Source organism: Tyto alba, unplaced genomic scaffold (genome assembly GCF_018691265.1).
Source record: "Tyto alba isolate M040663 unplaced genomic scaffold, T.alba_DEE_v4.0 Super-Scaffold_14, whole genome shotgun sequence".
NCBI classification, from domain to species: Eukaryota; Metazoa; Chordata; class Aves; order Strigiformes; family Tytonidae; genus Tyto; species Tyto alba.
In genome coordinates, this window is record NW_024881276.1 from 31,001,404 (window position 1) to 31,027,348 (window position 25,945).

General features: G+C 42.8%; 1 protein-coding gene across 1 annotated transcript in view; it reads left to right on the forward strand.

The window, feature by feature from the left end:
* Nucleotides 1-843: 843 nt before the first annotated feature.
* GRIK1 (glutamate ionotropic receptor kainate type subunit 1) overlaps nt 844-25,945 on the forward strand; it is a 176,112-nt gene continuing 151,010 nt past the window's right edge. The window contains 1 exon segment of the mRNA XM_033011249.2: nt 844-1,114. Within this exon segment, the coding sequence (XP_032867140.2) occupies nt 976-1,114 (139 nt within the window). The 5' untranslated portion in view covers nt 844-975.

The window sequence follows — 25,945 nt, forward strand, 5'->3', positions numbered from 1 at the left end:
CACCAGGGAAAACTGATCTGCTAGCCAAGTGAAGGAAGGAGAGTATTACGGTCCCTGTGCCCAAAGGTTCAAAACCAGCCTTGAGTTTTCATCACTTGAACTCTGTGAACTCCTGATCCCAGGTGAGCAGCCCTGCAGTCCCCTTGCTGAGGTTCCTGCCCCGCCCGGGGACACGCACAGTGGGGACACGTCTCCTGTCCCTCACTTGGTTGCAGAGGTCCAGGGTAGCAGACACACTGCAGAAAGTGCTGCCTTCCCTCCACCTTGCCCCCACGGGTGTCCCTTGGCCTCCAGATACCGGGCACCACCGCCTTCCCCCATGCTCAAGCCCCCCCCGAAGGGAGCTGCAGACACACAGGGGCCCTCCTGCCCTCGCTTCACCCGTATTTCAACCCCCCATTGAACCAGGAGGTAAAAAAAGCAGAAACTGTGGGGCTGAAGGACGTGGGGAGAAAAGCTTCCCCCCAGGGCCGAGGCCTCCAGCTTTGCGGCGAGAGACCCGCGGGGCCGGGACAGCACACCGAGCAGCGTGGGGCGAGTCGGCTGGTGGGACCGGGGGCACCTCTGCCCCCGCCCCTGCCGGGGATCAGCCGGACGGGTTCGTGTGCGTGTCCGTGTGCATCGTGTCCGTGTGCATCGTGTCCGTGTGCATCGCCCCCGCCGTGCCCGGCCCCGCGCCCGCCGTGCCCCGCCACACCGCCCACCCGGCTCAGCCCCCCCGGAGCCGCCCCGCCCCGCCCGGGGCCGCCCCGCGGGAGGAGCCGGCCCCTCCCTCCCCTCCCCTCCCCTCCCGGCGGCGGCGGGGGGCGAGGGCAGCGGGAGCCGCGGGGGGCGGCGCAGCGCGGCGGCGGCGGGAGCGCGGAGCCCCCGCGCCATGGGCGGGCGGCGCGGAGCGGCGGCGCGGAGCAGCCGGCCCCGCCGGGGGTAGCCGTCCGCGCCCGCGCAACCCGGCATGAACTGAGGCGGGCGCGGAGGATGGCGAGCGCCCTCGGCCCGCGGTGGCCCCTGCGCCCGGGCGGCGGCGGCGGCGGCGGCGGCGGGGGGGGGCTCCTCTTCGTGCTGCTCTGCGCCTCGGCCGGCCTGCCCCGGAGCGACCAGCAAGTGCTGCGGATCGGTGAGTGCCGCCCGCGGGCCCTGCGCGCTGCGCTGCGCTCCGCGGGCACCGCCGGCTCCCGCCGCCGCGGCGGAGGGCGGTGTGGGGGGCTTCTCGCTCCTGGGCTCTTCCTTCCCTCCCGCCCCGGGAGCTCGCGTGAGTGCTCGCTTGTGCCGGGACCCGCGTACCTCCCGCGGGGCTCGGCGCAGCCCGCGGGGAGCCGCCGCGCCGGGGCTGGGGCTGCGGGCGGGCGGTGCCGGCTGGGCTGCCCCCCAGTCCGTGGCTTTCCGCGGCGAGGGAATTTTCCCAGGGAGCGGGGAGCCCCCCGACCCGTTTGCTTCGCTGCGGGGTTCCGCGGCTGACGCTTCCGAAAGTTTCCCCCGGTGCGCGGCGGCGGGACGCGGGGAAGTTGGGCGCCGGGATCCCGGCGGAGCGGAGCGGAGCGGAGCGGGGCGGGACAGGGGCCGGGGCCGGGGCCGGGGCCGGGGCCGGGGCCAGCACCCCGGGGGCCGCTCGGGGCTGGCCGCCGGCCGGGCGGGTGTCCCTCACCGCTGAGGCGCTCCGCGGCCGCGGGTGTAACATGCGCCCCAAGGCAGTCAAACCCCGCTCTCTCCTCCGCGCCGGGGGGGCGCAGGGATGCTTCAGTGACTTTAAAACGCACGCCGGAAAGTGCTGAGGTTTCCTGGGTCGGACAGGAGAGCAAGCAGCGGTAGCATGCGGAGCCTTTTAGGATGGGGGGACGTGTTTGCTCTCATTTGCCCTCGGCCCCTAACCCCGGGGTGGGGGGAGCTCCGCGAGTGCTGTACGTACGTGTAGCCCCAGAAAACAGGAATTTATTTTTAAGTAGAAAACTCCGCACCATGGAAACGGGGCTCAGTGCACAGGAAGCCTCTCTCCCTACAGTGGGTTTCTTGTGTCAGTCAAGTGAGACAGTGAATACAAAGTATGAAAAGAGTTAGGGGTTAGACAAAACTGTGGAAAGGATGTAGGCAGAATCTGTCACACTTCTGTTGCTCTGCCTGTCCCTCTTTTGCTTGACAAACAGTGAACATGAAGCAAAAAAAAAGAGAAGAGAAGCTGTTTATGCTACCCGTGGAGATGCATTCCTGAAGGCACGTTTCTGTGGTGCAAAGTAAAAGATTGATACCTTTTGACCTGGCAAGTGTTAACCCCACTCAGCTCTCCTCATGAGTGATCCTTTGAACATCAAGTGGCAGGGTCCTTGTGCTTAGAGAGCAAGGGACCCAGTGACTGAAACATTTAAGTAAATTAAGGGGCGCAGTCCCTCAAAGTGATGAGGAAAGGCAAAGCAAGGCGGGAAGGAAAAGAAAAGCTGAAAGCACCCAGCACCTTGCAGCTGAAAAATCTATAATAAGTTTGTAACTCTTCCTATTCAGCGTATGCTCGCTTTTTTCTCACGGGATGCAGGTGAAGTGCTGTTTCTCTGCTCACCACCACAGTGTAAGCGTGCCTGGTTTGGAGCCAAGGGGAATGTCTGTGCAGAGGCACAGAGCACGAGAGACATAAAGCTGGGTGCTCTCACAGACGGGTAAATTCAGGGACAATGAAACTTGTGGAAGAAAGTAAACCATGTTCCAATAACTTAGCCACATGCTACATGATGCTTTGGAAATACACAGTCATCATCACTGCTACTAGTCAGCCTTAACTCGCTTAGCTTGAATGGGAATAGCCTCTGAAGGAAAAGGGAGCATGCCAGAGTTTAAAGGGAAACATATTTGTTTGAACACAGTCAAAATGCTTAGCTCTGTGCCGGATGAAACCTCAGCTTCACAGCTGGCATCGGTATTGCAGGGACCCAGGCGGAGATTTAGGGTGTGTTCTCCCTCTGTCAGCCTCCCTGTTGCATAACTTGCTTTGCTGCTTGTGTTTGGTCTAGTGAGGCGCCCAGGCAATTGCCCACGTTGCTGTTCCCTAAAATTGCTCTGTGTGGTTTGTAGGCTCTCTGCTGCAAGATCTGTGTGTGTCTCTAGTTTGGATTCACTCCGTCGGTGCATGCAGCGATGGTGCCCAAGTACTGGTTCGACTCTGGTACTTCCACCACAATGTAAACAATGCTAAGTATGACAACCTGCTCAGCTTTCAATCACAGCAACCAAATGAACATCCGAACAGATGCTGCTGGAGAATAGCTGCTCCTTGTGTGTTACATGGTTGTGAATGCATAAAATATTAAATTTATTCTTATTACTATAGTTATCCTGCCTATAAAGTAATGATGTTATAAAATATTAATCCTTCACATCCGTTAACAGCAGCAAGTTTCTCTGTGGAATCTGTCACTCTTAGAGGTGACAAACAGAAGTAATGGCAATAACTCCTCCAACACTCTTTGTGATAACATAATAAAATCATCCCAGAGTATTTCTGACAGTGAAGAAACTACTATTAAGCCATCAGATTTTCTTCTTCATGTTTTAGTTAATTAAGGAAAGGAAAGCACTGCTATACAGTGGGGCAGCAGTTTGCACCTGAATTAATATACAGGTACTTTAATTGCATTTTCCACTGCTAGGGAGCTTTTGGATTTTTATTTATTTTTATTTTTTCTGGCTTATAATACAAATAAATGGATTCTCTGGTTGGTATTTAATTAGTTGAGAAAGGACATGTGAGTGGTAGAAATTCAAGCTATTTCTCGGCATCTAGCTAATGAGTACTTTTCTGTCCCTCTAAACAAGAAAATGAGGGATGGAAATTTGACCGGTAAAACCCACTCGTTAGGATAAAAAGAATGGATTTTGAGATAAGAGATACTTTTCAGTTTCAGGTAGTATAATACTTAAATTTTAGTGTCTTACTGAATATTTCTTTTACGTTAATGTTAAAAGCTTTTCCCTTGATATATGAACTAATAGAGCTGTCCAAGGAAACACCATCTTTATCTACAACCCACTAGACTATATTATATAAAGGTGTATTTAAAGTTCATGACCCTAATATTTTTGATTTAATACCAAGGAATTTCGAGTTTTTATGCTGAGTCAACCTAACTTTCTTATCTATCCTGCTTGTACCACTTTTATAAAATAAATGAACTCGAATAACAGAAGGAAGAATATAAATGAAGACAAGCAGGTGCTAAGTTGCAGAAACACCTTCCAAAGCACTGAAATATCAGCAGCCACAAAATTTATTTTTAGTACTGTGTGTCCTTAAGGCCATTACAACTTCTGAGTAGGTTATAAGAATATACTTCAGTGATATTACATGGAAATTTATAAATGGTAGTCATTCAAGCTACACTCTGGATTAGAAATAACCAGTAGTTGAGAAACTGTGCAAATTATTAACATATCACTGGAGTTAATTAAGAAGAGAATGTGACAGTTTTCAACAAATACCTGTAGGAAGTTATATGTGGATAAATCTTGGACTTAATCTCTAAAATTAACAACTCTTGAAAATGAGCAAATGAGTAATTTTTAGGTTTCATAGAAGTTGCTTTAGATGGTGAAATAGATAACCTTCAGTTCTTATCAGAAGTAATTTTCAGTAATTTGTGTGTTTCTGTAGTTAAATGGAATATTTAAGTATGGGTTCATACTCTGCAGTGATTTATTCCTTATTTAAGCAAAATTCCCAATGGTTTAGTGAATTGTGTTTTCAAAGATGCAGGAGTAGCCCTGTAATATTTCTCTCCAATTGGGAAATACAGATATAAACCAGACACACATAAGTCAACCTAATGTGCAAAATATTATTTTCTAATAAGTTGAAATTCTCAATATAGATTTCAAAATACGTCTGTATTTCTCCAAGCAGGGCTAGAACTGTGAGGTTTTTTCCTGCGTGGTATTACCATTCCCACACTCTGAGAATGATAAAGACAAAAACCTAAGTAATTTCACTGCAAATTTGCTACTTTTCATCAACCCTCTTTGATATTTTAATTGTGAAGGGAATAATATTAATACACATTTGAGCTTCATCAGTGTGCCGTGGCAAAAACTGTATTTGGAAAGTCTCTATCATATTTGGATATAATTTAAAAAGTTAATTTTCAAAAGTATTTAATACTAGGTGTCTACAAGTTATTCTGTTCCATAATATTGTAGGAAGTGGGAGTGCATTTTCTATCATTAGATGATGAGGCACTGACTACATTTTGTTCACCAGATCCTGGATGCTCAGTGGTTTATCATTTCACTGTAATACAATTTGCCTAAATTTCCTCATTCTACACTTAACAGAAAACTGTTTTGCTACAAATATTTCTAAAGGATTGCTACCAAAACGTCCAAACATTAATTTTTATGCATCTCCCTCCTCATTGGATTTGACAGTACTGTACAAGTGTGAGACAGTGCCACATTTGCCTTATATGCTTTAAATGGCTAATCAAGTTAAAAATGCTCCATAAAAACAGATGAAGAATGTATTGCCAACACCTTAGCAGGGTACTCCGTCAAGTCTATACTTGTGCAACGAAAGGTCAGTGCAGCTGAGTGGCCTCAGTGCATATGAAGAGCTCAGGGAAAACACTTGACTGCATAATGATTTGCATGGTTTCACCCTAAATTATTAAAATCAAAATCTCATTGGTGATTTCTTTGTGTTCTGCCATTTAGGCTTGTTGATGCAGAGGGGTGGATTATTTTGGCTTCCATACCATTGTATTTCCAGGCTTTTATACCATGGAAGGTGTTTGCTGTACTGGGTTGCTCCATTGGGAAATAATAAAAAAGTTGTGAAGCCGGTGCTCAGCTGATGTAAATGGGCATCCTTTTATCAAACTCAGGGGAACTATGTCAGTTTAAATTGCCTGAAGAGCTGCCTGGAAATGCTTAATATATTGAGAATGGTTAAACTGTCGTAACTCCGCTGACTGACCTACCTGCTTACCGCCCTTTCTAATGACAGGTAGGATCTGACAAAATCAGGTCCTACACATCTTTAGCTCTTGTTTCATGCAAGTGCACTCTACAGAGCATTTCTGGAGCTCACTCCCGAGGCCGAGCAATGACGGCAATCGTGGAGCGCATGAAGCTCGCCAGCGTTGCGGTGGCCAGCTCTTGGTGCCTCAGTAGGGTGTTTGCTGGGTGGCTCTGCCATGGGCAGGGCATCCTTATTGCTGGGGCAGTGTTAAGTGCTGCTCAGGATTTGAAGGAACTGTAGAGGAGACCTTCATTTTCCAAAAAATTGGTGGTTTGCATCTCTGTTGTCAGAATATACCTAAATATCTGCGTTAGCATGAGACAGATGAGCTGTAAAGGTGCACGATGGTCTTCAAAGAGGCTGTAATAGTGTGACTTGGTGATTATGCAGCAGGCAGCCAGCCACTCAGGGCTGTATTAACAAAACCACCGAGCTTGAGTTGCTTCTGTCCTGGGCCACTTGTCAGTAAAGGGTGATGGAGAACAGCAAAGAAAAGGTCCTGAGACCAGAAAATTAAAGTTAAGGAAGTGAGGCTGGATTTGCCTAGTTTGGACCAGAGCTAGGACAGTTTAGGCAGTACTGAGGGAGATAAAAACATTTAAAAGATACATCATGAAGATAGGTTAGTCCTGCATTTCACATCTTGGGAGATGTGTGGTTAACTATGGCAAATTTCATGTAGTTGTCTTGGTGGAAAGTCAAGTGGGCTATAGGAAAATGAATTGGAAAACAAGCCAGGGCACTGATATCTCTGCTGCAGTATTTTATTATTTTCTCTTAACTTATGCAAGGTGTATCCTAATGTGCCCCTGTGCAAAATAGGTCTGTAGTGCTGCAGTGAGCTCCAGGTGGGCAGATAAATAGGACATCCTGCTGTGGTTCACCAAGGCTTCAAATGCATTTATGTAACACATGTGCCTCCGTTCAGACAGTTAAGATTTTGGTAAAATACAGAATGAAATCTTCAAAACAATTAAATTGTTTAATTTCTAAAGGATAAGGATTTTTCATGAAATATTTCATTTATGCAAAATGGTTGATACTTAACCTAGTACTTTTTCAGTTAACAATTTATGCACAGTACAGTGATCATTGCAGGAGGAACAATCCTTGTAAATAAAATCAAATGAAATTTCTCTGAATTTCATTTCTTGCGTAATAGCCTATTTGTAGTGTTCAGGTGTAATAACTTTTTTGAATTGCTGTAACTTTCCCATAACACCTAATTTCACTTATTCAGAAGGCATTTGCCTCAGCATCAGTTCTTGCTGTAACTATAAGCTCTTCCATATGGTCCTATCTTCGCTTAACATTTTCCATTCAGACCACAAGTACAGTCTCAATGCTGTTTTTTCATTACAGTTTGTTTTGTATATTCTGGTCAGTAATAAAGCTTAAATCCTGCTCTCTCCCCCCCTTCCCCCTTGTCCCCCAATATTTGAAGCAACTGCCTCTAATCTTCTTTTCTCAGAAAGGCTTGATTTGACCAATGAGACTATAGATTGTATTGTAGTTAAAAAAAAAAAAGGGGGGGGAGAGAGAAAAAAAAAAAAAAAGAAAATCCTAGCCAAGTACTGATTAGTTTTTTACTCTTCAGCTTTGGATCTGTAACCCACAAGCCCAGTATGTCCTAGTTTTTGGTTTACTTTAGATTTTAGTTTGCAGTAATGAGTTTATAATTTTGGAAAAGCTTTGCAGTGGGAATGTTATTACCCTTCCCTCTCTCTTTCTCTTTCTGCTGAAGGTGATACAGTATTATCTAGAAAATGATTAGCTTTCAAATGATGAATTTGCTTTCACTGAGCAAAATCAAAATTCAAAATTAAAACTGTTTCATATTTCCAAATAGGCATCTTTTTCATTTTAGCTAGAGGAGTGAGTATCTGATAGGGCTGCTAAAGTACTTTTTTTTTTTTTTTTTTTTTTTTTTTTTATTTTATTATTCCTCTGACAGTGCAGAAAGTTCCTTACTTCATCTTTACATGGACTGAGACACTAAATTGGGGTGGCACAACACTGGGAAATGTAAATCACTTATATGGCCCAGCAGTATGGACAAAGAGTTAGAAGTGGTCTCAAAGGCTTAGTTTTGAGCTTCTTTTCTTGGGTCCATCAGGTTCTTTACAATTATACCTTCTAGTTGTTTATTCCCTTGGGCTTTCAGACTGCACCACCACAAGTTTAAAAGAGGAGCGCTATAAACTCTTGTTAGCATTGAAATTGTTCCCACATTCTGCCATTGGAGCTGCACATGCAAACTTGGTCTATTTCAAGGAAAATTATGTTTACAGCACACTGATTCTGGCTGGGGTTCAAGACCAGCCATCCTTCCATATTGCTAAATGGCACAGGGGTCCTGGTGCAATGCTGAGTAGGTGGAAGCGACAGTCAGAGTGTGGAAGCACCTCCAGAAATATGGAACAGGACTTGTTTTGAATGAGCAAGGGTGCAAAACTCATTGTTCTACCTACGTATGAAGGAGCAGCGAAACTTCCCACAGCCATTATGTCCACGCGACACTTCTAGTAGAAACATTATCACAGATTCTGGGGCTTTGCTTTGGCTCTCAGATGGAGAAGGAACAGATCCCTCCCTGAATTTAGTGGAACACCACTGAGACCTTAAAATCACTGTGATTTTGCATGCTGTCCTACAGGAAAACAAACAAACAAACAAAAAAAAACAACAAAGCAAAACCAAAAACAACCCAACACTTTTTTTTTTAAAATATCAAGAATGCTAAAATATAGTAAGAGCCATTCACTACACTGTAAGTAATACAGGCTTTTCGGTTCTAATTGTTTTGGACAGAATAATCAGGAAAAGACACTAGTGTATGCATTGGATCAAAGGGTTTGGAAAAAAAATGCCATTTTAAAAGAACAACATTAGGTAGCTACAAGAAAAGAAGAAAAAAATGTTTGAAGATATGAGTTTCTTCTTCCCTTCCCCTGGGACGAGCGATGGAGCAGAGTCCTGCCAGGATGTTTATATGGCGCTTGCTGTCACTCACTTCTGCTAAAGATCACCTCCCCTTGCCCTCCCAGGGAGAGATGTGTCATTAATGACTTCAGCATGCAAGCCAGATCCCCAGGTGAGTGATTAGGCTTGCCTAATCTACCACTGCTGTTTTTGCAGTTAATGGCAGTCTGTATGTCAGCCCAAGATATCCTAAGTATTACTTCAGTTGCTTACTTCTTTCATGCTATGTGTCTTCTCCTACCTGAGAGCTTTGGCCTTCATGGTCCATGAGGTTGCACGCAGAAGCCAGTAGATTTTTAACTCTCTGCTTTCCCTAAGTGAATAGCAAGGGCAGCCCACACATCTGGGCTTACAGCTGTGTCTCTAAACAGGTAAATCAAAGATTGCTACTTCTTTTTATGAGTCTTGCTTTGCCTAGCTATAATAACACTACTATTGTATATTGTAATGCAGTAGAACAATTAAACAATGAACAACTACTATGAATTGTGCTATCTTTTGGGGAAGCTGGGTTATATAAATCGGGTTTAGCCTGATTCTGCAATACAATACCGAGAAGAAAAGCTGTATGTATATTCTTGGATCGTATAATTGGAAGGTAAATCCATGGAAATTGGTGTTTTTGGGATCTACCATGCAATGAAAAGTTGTATTGAACGAGTTTCCTTACTGCTTTGTAGTATGTAGTATGAAATTTGTCATATTTCAACAAGAATTGTAATGAATAATAACTCCATTGAAATCTTTTGAAGCAGTAGAGCTCAGAGTACTTCACAAAGCACATACGATTAGTTTTATTTTATGGTTGGGGAAGCCAAGGCCAGATAACTCAAGTGTTTTGCTGGCAAGCTTGTGGCAAAGCTGGGCGTGACTCCAGGTCTCTTGAGTGCTGTCATCCCAGACCTCTGCCCACTGCATCACAACCTTGACATTTCCTTACAGATTGTATATTAGCTGAAGAATTGCATAGATCCTTTGGAAATTAGTAGCATGAAGTGCAAAGTGTTGCTGCTATAGAGGCCCAAGTGTGTTTAAACAATTTATAGATAGGTGTTTTATGGCCTGAACAATTTGCAGATGCTTGGAGCTCAGCCCTGGATGTGCAGTGCAAAGCAGACAAGGCTGAAGATCTTCCCTGACACTAGAGGATTCTCTGAGGAAGTAGAGCACATGCCTTCCTCTTCTGTTTTGGGTAGTGGCCAAATACTAGGTGCTGTATCTGAGCTTAGCCAGAAGGCCCACAGAGGCCACCAACATCCATGGTCCCTGGAAGTGCCTTTTCACAGCTCAGATTTCTTCTGTGCATCTTTTCAGCATGGTTCACCATGTCCTCTCCAGCCTCTGGTTTCACATCTGTTCAGCAGAGTGGTGTTCTGCTGAAGATCAGGCATGGTAAGTCTTAGCAAGGGATGGACATCTTTAGTGTATAGAAGAATTTAATTTTTTTTTCCCCATTTTTGTACTCCCACATACTATTCCACTATGGCACATATGCCCTCTGTAATTATATTTATTTCAAATACAGAAACATTTTGTTACTTACGCCCTTTCTTGAAGGATATTATGTACATTGGCAAGATGGTTAAGTGTTTCACTAGGCTGTAACTCCTAGGCAAATACAGCAGCCTGCATGAATTGGCCTGACTTGTTGCATCATGTTTGCTCCAGCACCATGTTTCCCCCTTCTCCCACAAGAAAGGGTCTAAGCAGTCAGAAAGAGGCTTTCAGAGCATTCGAGCCATGTGCAGTGATGTAGACTGTATCATCAAAACTGTTGAAGTCTTTATCAATTGTTCAGGTGTCCTTATAAAATTCTACAGCTGTGCTAGCTAGAAATCAACTTTGGCTTTGGGAACTACACATCTCAGTGCTTACAATTCTTTGTTTTTGCTGTCATGGTTTCATCCCTGATGAAGATATGGAGAACTGAAAATTAGATACACTGAGATGTAAACATCCAGAGGAAAAAAAAAAAACAAAAAAAAAAACAAAATGCAACTTTTTTTCTCTGCGTTCATTCAAGAAAAAATACAAGAGAAGCCAAAGCCATTTTAATCCTCCTTCCTGCTGTGCAAACGGCTTTCTCTAAATGTCTTGGGGGCCCTGTGCCAACCTCGTCATTTCTATAAAGGTTACGAATAGGAAGCTCAGGCCTGATGGAATGTGAAAAGTAGTTTACGTGAAATAGTTACTTCATTTTTGAGGAACTGCAAATTAATCCCGATTTCTCTGGAATGGTCCCAAGAGATTAATCTCAAGACATCTGAGTCCATATCAAGCTTAGAGGCTCCCTATCAGTAGTCAGAGTAGAGGAGGCCAGGTTGCTGCAGCAACAGCATGACATATGTAAAACTCCGTTTGATTATGTCAGTATCACAGGGAAAGCTGTTTAAAAGTTAGGTCAGGTTTTTTAGCTGTACTATGCTTTTTCAGAGACTGTCAGTCACTGTCGGATTGGCCGGTGAGTCAAAATGCATGAGGAGTAACTTCAGCAATCTCATGTGAATAGCAAGTTAGCTGTCCTCATAAAATAATACAGTAATAAGCTATTGAGAACTATTAAAGAAAGTAGTAGTAAGCCACTTAAGAATTCTTCCCCACAGTTTGGAGACAAATAAAATCACAATTTCTAATTAAAATATTTTCAAGTTTTGTTTTTATTCATGTTAGGATTCAGAAAGAGCATAGGAAATTAGTTAAAAATCAAGCAGGTGATCTTTGATAGTCTGTTGGAATAGGAGATGAATGAGCAAATTCTTGTATAAGGTTCAAGAAAGGCATGGAGTCACTGCTGTACTGTGATCCCTTATGATTGTTCAGATGCATTTTATATGATAAACTGTGCTCACACTAAACAAAATGGCTTTGTTAATAGAATGCTATATCCCCAATTTATTCATCCGTATTTAAAAATATTAAATGCGAAGGATGATAGTAAAAGAGTGCAGTAAATGATGCAGAAATCCTGAAGGATAACGCATGTAGTTAGGTAACAAAAGATGGGATTTTGAAGTTGCTCAGTCAACGTTAGTTTGATATTTCCCATCTTCTGGGGTTTCACTTTTTGTCTTATGTGTTCATAGAAAAAGCTTTTAATATAATTCTCTATCACTGTGTAAAAGACAATCAGAAACGCCAGGAACATTCACCTCATGCCCTATGGGCACAGCAAGGATCACTAGGGCAATGCAGGATGGAGACATGTGCCACCCATCAGCAGTAGATGTTGCTGTTCTCCCTGCAGACCTTGCCCTAGAGAAGGACGAGACACACTTCTGCTGGTGTTTTTCCAGAGGTGTTTGGTGGTGGGAAGCTGGCTGGCAGCACGGCAAAGGGGCAGCGCAGGCTCCTGGCTCATACTGCTGCATGCACCAAACCAGGCAAGGGTCAGGCTGGTTTCTGCAGCTCTGGGCGACACGTGCATCGTGCAAATGGGTACAGTAGGTACCTACCTGGCCATTGGTAAAAAGCTGTCACTGGCTGTATTCACAGCACCAGGCCATCAAATTTTAAGTCCCTGCGTGAAGATAGTCCCGGTGAAAAGATTATCAGAATGTTTGTACTTTGGGCAAAAAAAACGTATTTGTTATTCTCAGGAACATTTAAAGCCTCCTATATTCAGTCTGAGATGGCTGCAAGACAGGGGAAATGTCACTTTAGGTGGCTAATATTTGAAAGCGTTATAAGCAGCTAAAGACATGGTTGCTTATTGGATAATGTCTGGAGTACTTTCTTGCTGACAGCTGCTGCAAGGGCTTTCTGGCAATGCTTACAAAAGATGAAGTGGAGCTTCCCTGTGGCAAAGTGCTTTTCCCTTTGCTGGGGTGAAGCACTTCTAGCGCGTAAGACACCAGCCAGCATGAGCCTTGTCAGCCTTGTAGGCCTGATATGGATGGTCCAAGTTTCAGGTCTGTTGTCTGACGAAGGACCATGGAACCTGGAGGTGCAGTGGCAGGACGGTGGCCTGTGGCAGTGTGGCTTGTCTGAAACAGGCCTGTTAGCTCAAGCCAACATGGGCTCTTCTTCTCCTGACGTGCTGCACAGTGATATACTGCGATCTTTACAGTGACGTGCTGTTTCCTTCACTGGAACTCTGTCTGCTTAAATAAACCCATTAAAGATGGGCATTTTTTCTTTCTTGAATGAGTTTCCATTTGTCTGCTAATGGCCAGGTAGTGTAAAAAGGAGAAGTACAAGCATCTGGGCAGAGAGGGAGGGAGCTCACTGCGGAGAACGGCTCCGTACCCACTGCGTATAAGCCAGCATGGTGGGGGGGACACGACTTTTGAGACCGTTCAGCTTGTGGCTGTGCTGAAATTCAGTGGGGGTGACCTGCCGGCCTGTGATCTGCTGCCAACCCGCGGTGGTGGTGGTGTTGGGATGACGGCGGCGCTCGTCCGCAGCTCGCTGCTGCACACAGAGCCCCACGGCGCCGAGCGGACACCATTGAATGCAAAGATCAACGTGCGTGTGACTAAAGGTTTTGTCCACAAAGCTGAAGGAGTCCACGGTTATAAGGAAGCTGAACGTCAGTGCAGCTCAGTGCATTGAGTGGGTTGCTTGCTTATCTGTGCAGGAACCTTTAGGCGTCCCAGACTTGCCCGCTCTGTTTCTGCTTCCCCTCTCCCTGAGTGTGGAGATGCTCAGCTCATCTGGCCGTGTGCTCTGGCATATGATTTGATCCTGCCACCAAGGCCACTTTCAGAATTTTGATGTAAAAATGATGTCTTTCTTCTTGCTATCTCTGATCCAACAACTTGTACACAAAAAGCTTTTTATTCTTCTGAAGCTGCTTCCTTTCAGCTATGCCAAACCACCCCAAAAACTTATCAGTGGGGCACCACAGCTGAAGTCTAATACGAGATGATGCTTTTCTGACTGTAACTATCTTGAAAATTTTCATTTCGCATCCAAATTGTTTACTTATCTGCTAGAAACATACGTTAAAGTGAAGTTAAGGCTCTGTTGCCCAAGGTGCATTTTAATACAGGGAAAGAACTGCTTCAGATACTTCACATTACATCTTCTAGCTTTATCTGGTGCTGTAAATGATAAAGTTGCTCCATTGAACTGATTGAAGATTAAACTTTTGAACACTGTTTTCTGAAGAATGCAGATCTTCTTGAAATGAAGAATCTGTGCTGCGTCAGTGTGACTCACTGCATACTTTGCTGTCTAAGCGTTCCTTTTTCCTATTAGGGTGCCAGGCTTTTCCCTGGGGACCATGTCCTGTCATTGATCCATGTGCTGACATTAAAAAGCGTCTGTAGATTTAGTGAGTGTGGGATGTGCCCTGAACAGCAAGTGGTCTGGGAAACTGTAACCCTTATGCTGTCATCTTGAAATCAGAACTGTCATGAAGGAAAACTAACAAGAAACATTTACCTTCTCATCTGCATAGACCTTCTCCTGTATATGCCCAGTGTCTGTATGATACACAGATGTGTTTTAAAAAATCAATTGCTTGCAGCATCCCAGTGAAATATTTATGCATTGCTGTTTTACTCAGATGCATGCCCCTATCAGGCTGAATTTCTAGCTTCCAGCCCTCTCCTCTTAGCTCTCCTGATGTGGGGAGATCTCATGTGTGTTTGTTTCCTTCTGTGCCTAACACAGGCCCCTGGGAGGAGTCTGGGTGGGTGCCCCCTTTAAAACAACGTAGTACCGATAGAATCGAGTGTTGCAAACAGTTCCGTTAGCTCTGTATAAAAGGATGAATTTGGTCCCTTTTCCTCTTACGAATTGTCTCCCATGCATGCATACATGCATATAAAACTTGGACACCACAGCTGCCCCAAACGCTGCTTGCTCAAAATTGCAACACAACTATCTGGTGCAGATACTTCATGAGGCCAGAGGATGTTAACCAACATGGGAAGAGCACCAGTGTTGAGGTTCCCCAGGGCCTCTTCTCTGTGTCATCCTGATCACCTCCATGGGGGGAGCAAAGGGGGAGACGCGGCAGCATGGCACCTTGTTTCCTCCACTTCTTTCAGCACGTGGAGGAGCAACAGCATCTCCTTCCCACTGAAGAGAAGGCAGGGGTGGCAAGCATGCCTGGGACTGCTGCAGGCAGCGTTTTTCTGGGTGAGTGGGTCGAGGCCATGTCTGCCCTGTCAAGTTCTCCATCAGCAGAGACTCTTTGGGGCGTGCAGCATACCTCTCAGCCTTTTCGGGAGTGCTGGGGTTAGCACAAAATTAGAGGAAGAGAAAGAAAATGTTTTCTACTAATTAGATAGCTATATACTTTAAGCCCTCTGGTTCTTGGCTTTAAATGGGAATATTTCTGTGTGTAAGCAGATTACTTCTGTGTTAATCAGGGTGTTTCATAGCCTATTTTATATAGGCAAAAGTTAGTCCAGTTTTCCATAATGGATTGAAATACTTTGCACAGCAAGATAATGAGAAAGGGTGATGAGGGAAAAGATAACCGTTCTTTATAAATCCAGAATAATTAGTATGATAACTACTGTTTTAAGATGACTCGTGTACTAATTTATTTCTACAAGTCTGTAAGCGAAATGGTGATGAGATCCCACCTTTTCTTCCTTCTCACAAAAGTAATTTCAGGAAGCTGTTGTATGAATCTTTGTCCTGAGTACTTATATGAGTGCTAAATTGTTATTATGCATTGTCAGTAAACAGGTGAATCTTGTTTCTGGGCAGTTGTACTTAGCACTTTTCTTCTTTTCTGAGAGAAACTTTATCAGAGTCAGTCTTGATCTGTTTTCTGGGTTACATATTGTTTTACAAGTATCATGTGCAAGAAATCAAAAACTTTAGAAATAATGCTTATGACTTACTGCAACTGCTTCCACAAACAAATATAAAATGCTGCCCAGCAGTGAGGGGTGAGGAGAAAAGTATGAGAAACCGCCCTGTGAGCCCCGAGGGGAAAGAGGGAGGAGGTGCTCCAGGCACCCCAGCGGGGATCCCCTGGAGCGACCACACTGGAGCAGGTATCCCCACTGCAGCTGTGGCGGACCCCATGCTGGAGCAGGTGAATATGCCCTGAAGGAACTGTGGCCCCTGGAGAGCCTATGGTGGAGCAGTTTTATCCTGGAAGACTGCAGCCTGTGGAGAGGCCCCAGGGCAGAAGTGAGAGGAGAAAGGAGCAGCAGAGAGGAGCTGCCGTGGAATGACTGCAACCCCCCATTCCCCATCACATCTGTACTGCTCAGGGGGGAGGAGGTAGAGGAGTTGGGAATAAAAGAGTGAAGTTGAGCCTGGGGCAAGGGGGAAGGGCAGTGTTTTTATTTGTCTTTGTTTCTCACTCTCCAAATCTGGTTTTATCGGCAATAAATTAAATTAATTTTCCCCAAGTTGAGTCTGTTTTGCCCGTGACAGTAATTGCTAAGCAATCTCCCTGTCTTTACCCTGACCTGCAAGCTTTTTAATCTTAGTTTTTTCCCTCTGTCCTGTTGAGGAGGGGAAGTGAGAGAACATCTGGGTAGGCATCTGGCAGGTAGCCAAGGTCAATCCACCACAATGAGGACGTGGAAAAATTGAAAAGTGTTATTTCCATGTCATTTTTATTGGAATTGCTAATTTTTAGCACCTTCAGGTAAGAATAGTGTGAAGCTGTTTCTCTCTGACAGCTTTTAACTGCTGTTGTAAAGGCTGGAGTTTCTTAGGTGGGAGACTGAGCTGCTCAGTGATACTGGCTGACTATACATTTCCACAATAAGAAATGGGATTTTTTAATAATGTAAATAACTAAAATAGTTTAGAAGATGCAGAGCAAAGTTTGTTGGGGAGCTTTAATTAATTCTAGAATTCCTGGATTTTGTATTTGCAACTCAGCTGTTTCCAATACCAAGAGCATATTTTATTGCAATTTTTAGAATGATGCAATGATTCATGGTATTTCACAATGAAGTAATATGAATGTAAATTCATATTAGTAAACTCTCTTCTTTGATTTTTTGACCCAGAATTCCAAATGCTCAGGAAAAATCTGAATGAAATGTAGTTACTGCTCATGTCAAATTGTCAGTTTTTATAACTTGTTGTCACTGGTGAATTAATTCATACTGGAGAATTAACAAGAATCATAGAAGCATTTTGAAAGGAATATTCAACATATTTAGTTGTACATTTTATAATTTTTATACACACAACTCTGTTCCTTCATTACTCCTCTAAATTGAAACAGAGACAGGCAGGATACAAAGAGGTGATGGTCAGCCATACTTCCGATTTAACCCCTTGAAAGCAAGACTTATAATTAAAATGTTGAAGTAAAGTAGTGCTGAAAGGCTCCTTCAGCATACATCATATTTAAAATCACTTCCTACTTTTGCCAGGGCTGAAGGACAGATGTTTACAAAGATTCCAAACTTGGTTCTTCTTCCATAGTAGTCAATTTGTTATAAACTTCATTGGCAACAGTTAAAGCCCAATGACTGCACACAGAGCTTCCCCAGGAAGTTTGATTGATGTGAGCTTTAAACTTCCTAGCTTTAGCAGGTGTAGCTGCAAAACTTCTTTGAAAACCAAGCCCTTGCTCTTATCTGTGAGTTCTTACAGAAAATCTGTGAGAAAATGGGGTACAAAATCATCTCTTCTGATTCTCTGTCCTTTATTTGAAATGACAGACCACTTTTTCTCAGGGGGAAAAAAAAAAAAATGACCCAAAGGCTACTTTAGCTCTGCCTCTCCTGGACTCAATGGAGCTGTGGCAGTTTATAGTGATGAGGTTCTGGCAAGTGTATTATTCTGACAGAAGAGAACAGTTGGACAATTTACTGCAGCTCATCCAAACTGCAAATGAAGGTTCTGGATTCCATCAGTCTGGGGAAATCAGTGGTAAAAGGACTCCTCCTACTTCCTTTTTCTGCTGCTGCTGATTTTGTCAAGGTCTCACACTTCTGCGAAGGTTTCCTTCTCTGCCGTACTTGTTCTCACGAAAGCAGAGTCATGGAAAGAATGCCAGAATTCACTAGTTTGTAGCAAGAACAGATGCTATCAGGTGTAAGTTATTCCAGCTACTGATGGTGCTGTAAACAGGCTTGAATAAGAGAGCTGGAATGGCTTCTAGCCACAGTTTCTAGAAATAGCATTATTATTTACATATGATCACATGGTTGGAGCTAGCACGGCAAACACTAAAAGCACAAACCTCTATTTATATAGAAGAACGTCTTGTTAGAAAAGAATCTTCCCTTGCTTTGTGCAGCTTAGCATGGAGCTTCTGATTCAGTACACGAATATATCAAATAAGGTCAAGTATGATACAATTTTGGTGTCATGCTGAATTCATGGTAGAGCTAATATTGTTACAGTCCTGTTGTGACTGACATAAACCTGTCATATTTTCAATAGGGTGATTCATGAAAGATACAGAAGAATCAATGGATATAAAACTAGGTAATGCAATAACAGAATCTATCTCATTGTAATTTTGCTTGTATTATACTGAGGAACCTGATTAAAAGGGTCATATTTAAATGTAATCTGGAAAAACTACTTATAAAATGAGAGTGAGAGAGGAGGAACCCAAACTGGTGAGCTTTGTAGATGAGCCAGGGGTTACATCAGTCTCCATAGGGGGCACAGCCCCTGTTGCCAGCAGCGAGGGCCTTGAATGAAGGTGGGCAGCAGGCAGCCCCCACTGTTTTGAAACCTGCTCTCAACTGGAGAACAGCGGTCAGCCTGACACATTTCTACTCTATGAAAGCCCAAGTGAAATAAAAAGACCCTGAATGGTATGCTACAAAGTAAAAAATCTCCTTTCTATTCACACCTAGGGTGGCACAAGGGTCTCTGGGTCCCCCTGGCCTGTGGTTCTGCCTGAATATTTTGAGGTTGTTCAGTCACTCCTGTAGCCAATAGGACTGGTGCATTCTCTATTTTAGGATGGATTAGCTTCTGCCATTCTTCAAGACATACTGGGTGGACTCAGGAGTGTGTTGCTCAAAGAAAGGAAAGACAGCTATGAACATACAAACCACAGTGTTACAACTTAGTTACAATTTATTAATTGTAGTTTTTCCCCTACATTATTGATCTCTAAATACACAGGAATACTTTGGGTGAGGTCTGATATAAATCTGAAGAGCTCCCTGACCTCTAAAGAGCCACATGAACTTGTATCATCCAAAAATCAGGATCTGTTCAGTTTGTTTCTACTATATCCTAAAAAATAAAACATTACTGCTAGATCCCTTTTGCTGGATAATGGTGCTACATCGAGCCGACCAGGCTCAAACCACGACATTCTGAGACATAGTAATGCTTATATTGAAAGAAAAAAGAAAAAAAAGAAAAGGAAATAAAAGAAAAAAAGGAAAGAAAAAGAAAAGAAAAAAGAAAAGAAAAAGAAAAGAAAAAAGAAAAGAAAGAGAAAAGAAAAGAAAAGAAAGAGAAAAGAAAAGAAAAGAAAGAGAAAAGAAAAGAAAAAAAAGAAAAGAAAAGAAAAAAGAAAAGAAAAAAGAAAAAAGAAAAGAAAAGAAAAGAAAAGAAAAGAAAAGAAAAGAAAAGAAAAGAAAAGAAAAGAAAAGAAAAGAAAAGAAAAGAAAAGAAAAGAAAAGAAAAGAAAAGAAAAGAAAAGAAAAGAAAAGTGAAGGGAAAGGGAAGGGAAAGGGAGGGGAAAGTGAAGGGAAGGGAAAGGGAAAGGAGAAAAGAAAGAATATAAATCCAAGAAAAGTTATTTGCTGAAGAGCTGAGCTAATGAAGCCCAGTCTTGTCTTCTCCTTCTCCTTACCCTACAGTTACCGTAACCTCAGCTGCCTTTCTTGTTCCCTCTTGACCTCGTCTCCACATCAGCAACTGTGGCTCTCCTCTTCCTTCAAAGTCCTCCTGCCTATCCACAAATGACAAGCAGCAAAAGGCAGTAGTGTTGTTTCCAAGAGACACACAGCCAGCATACCAAACCTGCAGATAATTTGGGCTTTTCCTTCGTTGAGGCCATTTGCTAAATTCCTCAACTGGTTCTCACAAAATTTGCAGGAATTGCATGCCTTTGAGACCTCTATCATTTGTCAAATTTGGCTAAAGACAGCCAGTGGTTAAATTATTGGTGCTAATAGGACTGAGATGATCAGATAGCATGATTTTGCAAACCTTGTTTCCTTAGAAAATCCGGCTGAAAAAGGGAAAATTTTGGCTTAAGAAATCAGATGCGTCTGTTACCCACAAACTAGATCATATCTGAGGTAGCCAAAATACAGCTCTCCCCCATTCTACACTATGTGAAGATATATAATCAAAATCAAAGCGTCACTGCTCTTGCCATGAAGCTCATGCTTTTGCAAAAGATTAGATCTGGGGAGATCTGTGTTCCTTGTGGGGCAAGAGCAGATTAAGATGTGATGCTACTTTCATGCAAGCCATACAGCATTATGCCAACAATGTCTTTCCTTCCCCTCCAGCCTGGGAGACTCTGCAATCAGGACGTAGACAGACATCAAAGGGAAAAGCTTTGATAGTAATTTCTGGAATATCAGGCCCATCAGTGTAGCTCAGCTTTCTCTTCATTACAGGGAAGTGTATTTCAAGAAATCAAGGAGCATAGGAAGTTCAGAAGTACACTGATGTTTGTTATTCAAAAAGTGTGATCTACGTCCTTCACGCTTGTCAAAATTTACACTGCTCTGTTATGTTGTAGATGATAAGGAAAGCACAAAATCAAAGAAATGATTTTTCATCTTAATGTAAAAGCCCTCTGCAGCGCAGAATATTCATTATAAACATCTATGTTTGAATTAGAAGAAAGGAAAAAAACCCTTGCAAAGACAGCAGAGAGCAATTGAGGGAGATGATGTCCTCTGCTGCCTAGAGTGGTGGAAGAGGAGCTGGGACTTGAGTGTTGTTTTCTCAGTGACTCAGACTGCTGCAATATGAGGAAAGGGCATGGAGACATTAGGAAAGCAGATGACACATTTGTACAGTAATACCTGCATATGGTGATACAGCTTATATGTATGGACCACATATGGTAACAGGAACAACAGACCTGAAGCAGTACTGTACTGTTTGGCTGTAGTCTTTTGCTGACATATTGAGGTTGGTTATAGTGCTCCAAATTCCTGCCTGACACCATTTTTCAATCTGTGCTCCTTTCTCCTGCCCTCACAGCCATAAAAACTGGAGGTGGAGGCTGCTTCTGAAGCCTGCAGCCTTGCCTTATAGAGGCGATACTTTTTATGAGATTCAGTGATTGGAGTTCTGCTACAATAGCTCTTTACTGCAGTCTTGCTATCTCCTGTCATCATGAGCTCAAGCACTGGTACACAAGGCAGATAAAGAAAAGGAAATGGAATTAAAAAATCTTAGATAAGAGCAAATTGACAGGCTGATGATAATCTTAAGTATGTGGAACTGTGTTTATGCACGTTTTCTACTTAAACTCAAGTGCTTTCCAGCATGCAACATGTTTAAGATATTATGGCATGCGGGATTTATTGCAAAACCTGACATTAAATTCTCAAATACACTTCTCTCATCCTGTCATATTGCATTGTGCCCCAAACTTGAAAGAGGACTGCAATGTAAACTCAGACATCTAGCAAGTTGCATGAATGTGCTTATAAAACTACCAAGACAGTATAAGAATGTATTTGCGGCTAATGGGGAATAAAGGATTTGTTAATTTTCCTTTCAGTAGGGATGCCTTTGTATTAAGTTAAGACTCAAAGATGTTCAACATTTCTGTTGGGATAAGAAAAAAAAAATGACCAAATTGTAAGAAAGGTAGCAAATTTCCTGGCTTTGTAAGTCTTAAAAATTCAGATAACTGGCAGTGACAAAACAGTGACAACTCTGACTGCTACTGACAGTCTGTTACTTTTACAGTAACCTTCCAGAGTTTTATTGCTTATCATCAGATAGAACAGTTGGCCCCAATGGAAAAGACAGGTTGCTACAGATGACAGGATCTTTACAACGGGCAATCATGATGGCATTAGTGTTTATCCACTGCAGTAAGTGTATAAATCACAGCAAATGGGCTTCCCCTTGGAGTCGGAATCTGTTGTGTTATTTTTGCTCAGACACAAATATTTATGCACCAAATGGTGAAATTGCCAGACACACTTCATGCCTATTCCAGTAAGCAGTTGGAGATTACTGTTCACAGATCACAAATCTGATATTATAATGCCACTTGGAGACACAGATGTTAAATTAAAGGTAGTTTGTGTATTTATTAGAGACTTCTCCTTACTGTCCATGAGCTATAGCTATTTTTGCAATCTGTCTGTATAAATGAATACTAGGTTTAAATGTGTGCTCTTTCTCTTGTGCAGTCTTTGGTGGGAGAGTGAGGTAACATATGGACACGGGGCTGCATACTGTCCCTAGTTCATGTATGAAACTCATTGTTGTCAGTGGCTTAGAAACAGAAGGTTAATTTTATCTAGGTAAATACTGATATGCAGTTTTAGCTCAATACTTGGACAGTTTATAGAACAGGCACTTCCCAGAAAATGTTACAGAAATGAGAGGAATTACAATATAAGCATCCTCTGGAGCTTTTCCATTCCAGTTTTCAATGTCAGACCGTGTCCAGCTTTAGAGGTTTGTAAGGAAGAAATTAGAAACCCTGTAATGGACTATTTTGGAAAGATATCCCTCAAGAAAGCTCTTTACCAGCTTCTTACCCTCTGGTGTTTCACCTATTACTAATATGCATTAATTCTGCATTTAATCTTATCTGATGTAATCATAGCTGTTCTCATTCTCCCTGTTAGTGTCTCATCTTTTCTTAAATCCTGCTGAAATCTCAGTTTTCAGTATCACCTTGTAGTAACATGTTCCTCAAGTTAATTATTCTTTGTATCAAACAGCATTTTCTTATCTGTTTCAAATTTGGTACTTTCCTGTTTCACTGAGTGTCTGCATGTATCCATACAAATGAAAAGGATAAACTGCAGAGGATAATCTTCTGCCTGTATCCCTCTTGCTATTTTCTGTATCAGCATAATATTTTCTCTGCTCGGTTCCATCTGTTGGCTGCTCCATCCCCAAAGGCAGATCCTGAGCTGTGGACTAGCCTTCATCCTCCTTAGTATTAACAGCCAAATCCAAATTTTAGTTGTGGTTAAACAAGGTGCTGTTTTGTTGAGAGGAAATGAAAGAAATAGCTAATAGAATGGACGGCAATTACTTTTCCCTCTTGAGGCATTCTAATGGGAAATTTTGGTCCTGAGGGGAAAATTCCAAGGTTAAACAAAAGTAAATTTCACAGCTTGGAGCTGCAACCGTGCTTTCGGTTCTTCCCTTTGTCAGAAAAGGGTGCCCTGAGAGGAGAAGCATCTTCTGATCTCCCCCCAAAGCCATCCTGTTTCCCTTACTGCCCTGCAGAGGTGAGCTCTCTCCTGTAAAACCCTGCTGTGGCATTGTAGTTTTTTTGACGCAGCACTCCAAGATCACCCAAACGTGCTTTTTATAGCACTCCTCCCTCTGCCTCTGGAGGAAACTTTCTTGTACAGAGCAAAGCTTAACTTATCTCATATAGCAAGCCTATGATGTTAGCCTCTAGAGATACAGCTATAGATAGGTATCAACTCCTGTGTAGGCACCGATATAAAGGAAGTGGTAATTTTCCATATGTAATTTATAACATCAGGCCTTTCATCCAACATAAAGTTAACTTCTCTGAAAGTGGGTTGTCCTATCCGCTGGACAAGTTTTCCTTTGAAAACAACCTCCCACCTTTTATTCAGCACTCTATTATCTGGAGCTATCTCTGTTGTCCTGTTCTGTAGGAGTTTGGCCACTTTATGAGAAAGAAAATTTAGAATCTTGCTGGCTGTATTTGTCCACAGATAATGCTCTTATATGTATTTCATACAACAGTAAGATAAGCACCCATATAAAAAAAACCACAGGGACATGCTCTCTGATCTTGTTTGGAAAGGCTAGGATGCTTCCCTGGGGCCAAGTTCAGATCTGGAAGTAAAACATGCAGTGATCTAAATGGTCCTGTGGGGCTTGAACAGAGGCATGGCTTACCGCACAAAGAATAAAAATGCTGGTTTTCTTTAAGTTCAGCAGTTGTGTATGTGTTCAAGTTGGAGGAAGGCATGAGCAAACATAAAGGGCTGAATCCATTGTCTTATTCAAAAAGATGAAAGCTGTCTGTGAAATCGAGAGAGCAAAGGGTGTACCCTTGGCATCTTATGCTTGTCATCTAATTTTAGTACTACAAAAATCAGGGGTCTAGTTATCTGTGTCCACATTACTGTCACCCTTTTCTGTTCCCATTTGTGTTATGTATCTCACCCCTCTGAAATGGGCTTCTGTTTGCAGCAGTAACTGTTCTCAGATTTTTCTTTAAAACAGCTGTTATTCTTTGTTTTATTATAAACCAGAGTGCTACTCTGGTAGGCACGCTGTAACCAAATACTTGTATTTTCAGTGTGGGATTTACAAAAGTGATGGAATTCGGCTTGCTTGCACCAAATGGTCTTGATAGTAGAACCTCATACTTCATTGGAATAGTGGTAGGCCAAAGCCAAGCACTTCCAGACATTGCTGTCTGCTAGTTTTCTGTCCTCAGTACATAGATAGATGTGAGACAAGACTCTGTGTTGGTACAGTGTGTTTTTCCAGGTACACGTTACTGCAGAGGAATAAAGATACTTACAATGATCCGTATCCAGCTATAATGGTGCATATCCAGCTAGGTGCTTGGAAATGTGCCAGAAGTTTTTTGTGGTAGTCCGGCCATAACAGTGTATACATCAACATTAATATTTACTAATCCCATTGCTTTTGCTTCCCATGCATGAATTCTGGCCACTGCAGAATTGCCGAGAATCCATTCTTAATTAAAAAATAAGAGCAATTTTTTAAGTACATAAATCTACTGAAAGCCATGACAGGAAGAGCTCCTTCATTTTTTTTTTTTTTTTTTTTTTTTTGGTGGGGGGTGTGGTTTGGGGGCAATAACAGGAAGGAAGAATTTACACTGATGGACTCCTGAGATCTTGACAATAGATTACAGGCCTATTCCCAAAGAAGAACCATCTCTGCAGCGGTGGACTGTCTTTTTAAAATGCACTTTACAGCCACAATGAGCCTGTCAGTATTCCTTCTCTCTTTTCTTAAAAAGAAAAGGAAAAAGAAAGGAACTAGTCATAGTTTGGTGCCAGGAGCTGAGTAAGTGGTATTTCCTTTTTTCCCCAGGGTGAGAGTTATGCATTTTGCCAAGGAGAAACCCTGAGGAATACAAACATACTGGAGAAATTCACTATTGTATGTCACAGAATCACAGAATTATTTAGGTTGGAAAATACCTTTAAGATCATTGAGTCCAACTGTAAACCTAACACTGCCAAGTCCACCACTAAATGAGGCATGATTGCCTGAATAAAATGACCTTCACTTTTTCTGCTTTTCACTTCCCTGAAAATCTAGTTTTTCCAAACTCTGAGAAATACGAAGTATCTAATATTTATCTGTGCAAGTCCCCAGAGGTTTGTAAGGACATACTTGCTCGGATGTGTACAGGCAGACACAGCCATCTCAGTACAAAGGAGGCATCAATGAATCATTGCAGAACACATCCCAGGATAGTGTGCTGTATTAAGGGAGCACTAGCACAGCTCCCTATTTTCGACTCCAGTCCTTGCTTTTATACACCCAACTTGAGATGCCAGTACAGATGCTTAATATCTGCGTAGACATGCCCTAAGAGGATGTCTACTGCTCAAGATGCTGTACGAGCACACATTTCCCAAAGAAGCAAATGTGAAATGTAATTCAACATAGGAGTGAAATCCTACAGCATCAAGTTTATATCCAGTTAACAGTCTAAAAATTGCAAATCAATAGAAATAGAGAGGCTCACTATCATTAAGTGGCCTTGACCTGTGCTATCACAGAGTAATTCGTTATAGAGGGAACATTGTGAGGTTGCTTAATTTATATCTATAGTAAATAGAAATAACTCTTTACTGCCTAGGTCAAACAGTTCATTTTGTGCAGAAAAAAACACATTCTCATACTGTTTCTGTGATGAGCATC